General features: G+C 36.6%; 2 protein-coding genes across 4 annotated transcripts in view; one reads left to right on the top strand and one right to left on the bottom strand.

The window, feature by feature from the left end:
- Positions 1–7,456, top strand: part of LOC142351789 (putative ATP-dependent RNA helicase DDX46) — a 513,331-nt gene that overhangs the window by 321,574 nt on the left and 184,301 nt on the right. The gene's annotated exons all lie outside the window — the stretch shown is intronic.
- Positions 5,623–7,456, bottom strand: part of LOC142351790 (protein cornichon homolog 1-like) — a 460,935-nt gene continuing 459,101 nt past the window's right edge. Inside the window, exons 2-3 of the mRNA XM_075403961.1 lie at positions 6,382–6,656; positions 5,623–5,898 (exon numbers count right to left, since the gene is read on the bottom strand). Coding sequence (XP_075260076.1) covers positions 5,727–5,898; positions 6,382–6,644 — 435 coding nt within the window. The 5' untranslated portion in view covers positions 6,645–6,656 and the 3' untranslated portion in view covers positions 5,623–5,726. The remainder of the gene's footprint in view (positions 5,899–6,381; positions 6,657–7,456) is intronic.

Here is a 7,456-nt window from a genome sequence, read left to right as displayed (position 1 = left end):
ATTGCAAAAACCTGAAAAAAATACGAATTTGGTCAAAAAAAAATTGCTAAAATTTGTGATATTCAAAAATTGAAACCTATTCCATGGCAACTGAAAATTTTTCACTAACTTATTATTCAACTCCTAATGAGGTTTTCTGGCCGCTGGGACTGAAACAACTTGAATAACGACAAAAAATGTCAAAAAATGAGAAAAATTGCAAGTTTTGTCGAAAAATGCTATAATTCATGATGGCAAAAAGTTGAAAACGATTCCATTACCACTAGAAACTATGCAGTAATCTATCATAAAGTCCTTTATCAAACCCTAGAGGAGGTTTCTTGACACCTAGGGCTAAAAAACTCAAAAAATGTGTTTGTAGTACCAAAACATATAGCTCATAAAATGGTCATAACAAGCAAATTTGTCTCACAAAAGGCCTTCATCAATTTTTAAAAACTTCAGCCTAAGACTAATCAAACTAAAAAACTCCTAAGAATGACCTTTTAACCTTAAATTAAAGCCATCCCAGCAGCTGAACCACTATAAGCACTTGAACGACCACTAACGCCCACTTAGGGCCTCTAATAAAACTTAATGACCGCTGGGCTTTACCTGTTTATCCCGTTTTGGAAGATCAAAGTCATTGAAAAATGTGTGAACACATCTTAAAAAAACACAGCGCACCAATACAATTCAAATTCTTTGAATTGTAAAAAACGGCGCCCTCAAAATTGCTACAAACCCGATAATAGAGCAATTCAAAACAACTTTAAACAGCTGGATAAAACAATAGAACAGGCCACTGAAAGATAATCCACCATAAAAGGTATCTTATTTTCGGAAAACTGTATTTCCGATACCTACTAAACAAAAGTTCAACCTCAACTCCTCAATCTCGCCATCTGTCATCATTGTTATTAATAGCACCTTAACTGAATGTGATCTGAGCGCCTTCAACGCCAACTTATTCTGAAAGAACAAACTAAAAACCTTGGAAAAACAACAATGGGAAAAAACCAAAGCGTGTAGCTGAACAACCCTCATATTGTCAATAGCGATAAATAGCTGATTCTTCGATGGCAAAAACCGTAATTGCAAAAAAAGGTCACACTGTGAATGCGTTAAAAACAGATGAAATCTTGCACCATCTTACCCCGGAAACGGTGTAAGATCACCAACTTTGAAAAGTGAGAACAGTATTTCACATAGAATACACGCTTGCCAAAATAGGGGCCCTGCGTGCCAAAATTTTTCATTTTTCTCCTGAGCGTATACAGCAACCCGAGAACAATTTCCTTCCCTCCAAAGATGTGCATTGAATATATCAGACGATTGCAAATTTGAAGTCTTAGTTTTGAGACATTGTTTAGAATGAAAAATGTATACAAGCAGCAAAAATGTACTTTCATTGCTTAATTTTCATTCACTACCTTATAGCATGGCGGCGAATCATCAATAATTCTTTTGAGATATCTTCTGCTTATCCCGCTGAGATGAACTGCCAGAATTGAGTCAGGAAAGTTCTCTTGCTTCATATAGGTCAATCTATGACTCGTCCAATAGTTGTTCGTAGCTTAAATTCGTAGAAGTTAATTTCTTTTGTAAGTTCTCTTCTTTTGTAAGTTAAGTTCCCTTCTTTATCCGTACAATTAATTATACTTCTTTTTCATTCGTTGTAAACTCAATATCAATGCGCCATAGCTCAAATGATCTTGCTATTTACGTAATAGCACCCTTTAGTGAATGTGATCTCGGCGACTTCAACACCAACTTATTCTGAAAGAAGAAGAAACTACATACCTCGAAAACAATAGTGAAAAACAAAGCGTGTAGCTGACTAACTGTCATATTATCAATGGCGATAAATAGCTGATTCTTCGATGGCAATAAACCGCATTTGCAAAAACAGGTCACACTGGGAATGAGTTTAAAGCAGAGCAATCTACGCACTCAAGGCAAAAATGGTTCGTTCATCAACAACTAAATTCAACCAAAATCCAGATACGATCAGATATTCTCAAAACAAAAACTGGTAACTCAGATCCAAGTTATTCTTCTGAGCAAGAAAAATATTCAATCTAACGACAGCTTCAAAGTTCTTTAATGGGATAATCAAATCGGTGAAAATCTGTTCAACATAAATTGTAGAGATTTGAATAAGCTTTCAAAATTTCAAGTGATCATCTGCTATTGTAGTCTGCTTCAGGCAAAGGTGGTATAAGTTAACTGGTGGGCTCTGAACAATGTTTTCAGTGAGCATTATAGACCACTACGATTAAAAATAGATCAAGCTAAAATCAAGAAGCCAAGCGTGAACTACTCACTCGAATCAGTCAAGTGAAAAGCAAAAAAAAAAGAAAAACGTCGCCCTCGATATTGCTACAAACGCCATAATAGAGCAATTCAAAACAACTTAAAACAGCTGGATAAAACAAGAGAACAGGCCACTGAAAGATTATCCACCATAAAAGGTATCTTACTTTCGGAAAACTGTATTTCCGATACCTACTAAACAAAAGTTCAACAAGTTCAACCTCAAGTGTGAATCTCGCCGTCAGTCATCATTTTTATTAATAGCACCTTAACTGAATGTGATCTGAGCGACTTCAACGCCAACTTATTCTGAAAGAACAAACTACATTCCTCGGAAAAAAAACATTGGAAAAAAACCAAAGCGTTCAGCTGAACAGCCCTCATATTATCAATAGCGATAAATAGCTGATTCTTCGATGGCAAAAAACCGTAATCGCAAAAATGGGTCACACTGTGAATGCGTTTAAAACATAAAATCTTGCACCATCTCACCCCGGAAACGGTGTAAGATGTGTAAGCAACGGTGTACGATCACCAACTTTTGAAAAGTGAGAACATTATTTCACATAGAATACACGCTTGCCGAAATAGGGGCCCTGCCTGCCAAAAATTTTCATTTTTCTCCTGAGCGTACACAGCAACCTGAAAAAATTTTCCCTCCAAAGATGTGCATTGAATATATCAGACGATTGCAACTTTAAAGTCTTAGTTTTGAGAAATTGGTTAAAATGGAAACTTAACAAGCTGCAAAGTTGTACTTTCACAGCTTGTTTTTTATTCACTACTTTATAGCATGGCGGCGAATCGTTAACAATTCTACTGAGATATATTCTGTTTATCCCGCTGAGATGAACTGCCAGAATTGAGTCAGGAAAGCTTTCTTGCTTCATATAGGTCAAACTCGTACAATAGTTGTTCGTAGCTTAAATTCGTACAAGTTATTTTCTTTTGTAGAGTTAAGTTCTCTTCTTTATCTGTACAATTAATTACACTTCTTTTTCATTCGTTGTAAACTCAATATCAATGCGCCATAGCTCAAATGATCTTGCTATTTACTCAAAACTTCTAATACAAAAATTTGGTGAGTTAAAATCATTTTCTGTAGTTTATTGAGCATCTCATTGAACAGTTTGTATAACTTTTTAGCGCAAGAAAAGTAAAAAGCAGTTGAACAATTCATTTCACGGTTATTAAAAAAATTGCTGACCAAAAAAGTTGACATACTTCAACATAAAGCGTCGGATGAATTGCTCTTAAACGAGTCAGGTCAATTTAAATTATAGGGGGGGGGGGCTTAGGTTAGGGTTGTTTTATGGGTAAACACGGCTCCAACAGGGGACCACCAGCATGTTGGTATGACATCTTAACCACTCAACTGCAATGGCTTTGATTCTCGTTCACTCACAATGGCTTGTATATATGCAACAAAGCTTATTTCAGAATAAGAGCTACTTAGATCATACAAAAATGAAGAGCAAAAGCGTGAAACAGTCACTCAAGAAGTCAATGTTCTAGAACAGCTCAAAAACAGGAAAACAAAAATTTGGAATAAAGATCAACACGTTTACAATAATTACCTCAAACTTCTTTCAAGAGCAATTGATAATTAATTCCTTTGGTTAGGTTTTTAAGGACAGAGTGAACAAGGTATTAGAATTTCTAGAAACAAAAACATTTTAAAAAATTGTTCTCAAATATCTTTGTCCTGAGAAAAAATCTGGGTCCCGAGATACTTGCAAATCAAACTGTTGAGCAAGTTGACAATTTTGCGTAATTCTGTAGATCTTCAGAACAATTACTTTAAAGATCATAAACCTGCGAAATTGGTGGTAAAAAAATATGCATCAATGGAACCAATCAAAGCTTCATTCAGCTTGGTTTTGCGAATCGGAGCTTCACTCAACTGTTTCGCTTTGATCAATCGGAAGAAATTATGATTAATCTTACACAGGAAAGTTTACGAAAGTTAACAACAGCTTACGAAAGTTTGACTCACGATTTCAAAATGTAATTAACCTTACCACTCTATTCTCTTGAAGAACCTCTGGTGCCAAGCGAAAACTCCCGCGCTCGAACAGAAATTAAATTTTCTCCTGCAGTTAACAGTCTTGTTCAATTTTCTTAAAACAACCTCTTTATCCCCTAAAGATTTTGGATCCAAATCTTCTAACAAAGAAACTTAACGGGCGATATGCAACAAGGCAGTTAAAAAACAAGCCACTGAAAAGATCCCACAAAAAATTCCTTACAATTAACTTCAGTGTATTTGTAAATTAATTCAGTTGAGAGCCAGAGTTGCCACATTTGGGGACATGTTCCACTGCGAATCGATTCCTAGCAAACAAAACCAGAAACTCGCAATTACAACGCATTGAATGTCTATTTAGCCTCATTAACTAAGTATCAAAACATGAATAAATCAAAAATTGAACTGTAAAGAATCTTAGACAAATAAGTGAAGCATACTTCAGAATTTGATGAATATCTATGGACAGGAGAAGGTAGCTTAAGGGGTGATATCTATCACGAGAAGCAAAATGAGGTCAACTACAGCAATTGTTAATTGGGGTGATTTCACTTTCACAGATGTGACTCTCTTCAGTTTTTTATAGCTAGTGTGTTAAACGGTTGGGCAGCAAACAACTCAATGACATCAACAAATAATAGATTGAAGATGCTCACGGTATTTTTGATTGCGCGGTCTTTCTAAAAATTATTGCTAACGCGCATTTAATAGTATTGGCAGAAAAATTGTTTCCTTTTGGGAACCCAAAGGCTAAGTTGGAAATACCTACAATTTTTGGAGCACCTTTACTATGTTTTACTAGTTGAACAGAGCCATTTCCAATGATTTTTACCAAAAGAAGCACACAACTGCAATTCACAATATTAAACACTTTCCCATCATAGTACCCCAGGTCAATGACCGCGGCCGCTCTACACGTCAACATTTAAGTAACACTGGTAATCTTAAAATCTTTTAAACAATCAATTCTTTCAAAAGGAGCTCAATAAATCATTAGTATCGTGGGGTTGAGCTAAATTGGGAAAGGTAATCAATAGTTTTTGTTGAACACTGTTTACCAGTTCATCAAAGAGTTCAGATTAAATTATATCTACTGTTTCATCCTATAACCCTCAACAGAATATGACCAGTCTCAGCGGATAATTTTGAAGCTGTATTATTTGAGTTATAAAGCAACTGAAAACTTAATTATTCTGTCAAGCCTATCAGTTCTTCACACACACAGGAGATCACAAAACGTGTTAAAACCCTGTACATCATCATTTGAGAACATGAAACCGGTATTTTTCAAGACATTTTACTGAATAACAAAAACTTGTTACGCGTGGGAAGGGGGTTGAGGTAAGAAACAGTTGCAAGTTATGTTAATATTGTACAAGGTAAGGTAGAATGGGTTATGTTGTGATTAGGTTGTGATGAGGGTGTAAATGAGGCAGTACAAGTAGTAGAAGAAGGAGACAAGAAAGAAGGCCATTTTGATCCATCCCTCCTTCATGATGAGACTGAGCTGGCTAGTGTTCATTATAGTAGTGGGGTCATAGATACCGTACCCCTGGATCATGGGCCGGTTCGAGTACCTAGAACAAAACAAAATAAAACTATTTTTCATTTCATGTTTTTAATTGTACTGCCCTCGCCCGGTAGTCCTGTCGAACACCCCACCCCGAGTAATCTCACCGTCTGTAGAAACGAACTAGTTTTTAATTGCACTGCTCACGAGTAGATGCTCACGAATAGATTATGCTCAAGGCGCACGGGAAGGGGGAAAGGGTTTGGATCATCTGCAAACTCTTCAAACGTGCGAATTCTTCAAAATTCAAAACCATTCGTGTCAACATTTCCATAGCTTGTCAGTCAGCCTTTTATTTATTTCTTTCTAAATTATTTCACTGGGCTTTGCTGTTAACGCCCTCAGGACATTATATAACCTCGAGTCGTATATTAATTGATAAATACAAAATACAGCATATAGTACTGTAAGTTAAACTATCGAGAGCAAAAATTAAGGGTTGAAAGGGTCCATTAACTTAACAGATTCACTGTTAAAATGGACTACACACCTGTAGATATTATACGCAATCAGGGGCAAATTGAGGGCAAATGTGATCACATCACCAGCTAGCAGAAAGAGCACATTGTAGAATATCAGAATTCCGTATTCGGGTAACACGAGAGGGTTCAAGCTGCTGCACTGTTCTATTGGGTTTTTGTAATCCGTTTTCAACTCATCAACTGCAATTATCTGATAGATTGCGAAAAATAGAAGCACGCAGGCCAAAATCAGAGCCAACAAGTAAGCCAATGCTGCAAATGTGAAAGCCATTCAACAAATCTAAAATTCATCCCCAAAATAATCTGATCCGAATTCTATATTTAACAGACCTTCAGTTTAGTTCAAGCTCGCGCTGTAATTATAAACTCAGAAATCTTAGGACTTCAGAGCAAATCTGTGCTATATTTAATGTGTAACAGTGAGAATGTCGCTTGGACTGCAATAGCGTCGAAATTGGATGGTCAATAGTTAAGGAGAAGTAGCACAAGCATAACTGACTAGGATGAGAATCTGAATACCCAACAATTTCAAGCAGGATATCGTAGAAAGTTCGAAATTTAAAGGCTATCTTTCCAATTTTGAACGTTCAGAGTGAAAAATGAGTTATGGAGATATTCACGCTTAGGCGCAACAAATGTCACATAGGAGAACAATAAATGTAAAATACATTTATTGAGCTTAATTTCTAATTTCCAATCATTTTCAAACAGCAGGAATCGACTCGAATTGTCAGTCCTCAATCAAGAACTCAACTGCTCAGCGCCACCTACCGACGGACAGACGCTGGCTCTCGAACGACATGTGCTGGCTTGCTTTTCGCAGCAGCTAAATTATGCACAGGTAGGCTAGCATCAGAAGGTGAGGATATTAGAGCTGGTGGTGAATTAACACCTGTTTCCTCATCAAAAACACAAAAAACGCGAGAACAGACAAATCGGCAGCTAGCAGAAATATTGCTTGTCATATAGAAGATAGAGCCAATACAACCCAAATTCTGTGGAGGCGCACATTTAAACCTGCTGTTTCGAGATTCGTTCAAGAGCAATGAAAGATAACCGACTAATGTCGGGCAAATTGCTCTC

This window comes from Convolutriloba macropyga, chromosome 13 (genome assembly GCF_964194025.1).
Source record: "Convolutriloba macropyga chromosome 13, txConMacr16.3, whole genome shotgun sequence".
NCBI lineage: Eukaryota > Metazoa > Xenacoelomorpha > Acoela > Convolutidae > Convolutriloba > Convolutriloba macropyga.
The sequence above is the reverse complement of the archived record's forward strand: the minus strand, read 5'-3'. Positions and strand labels throughout refer to the sequence as shown.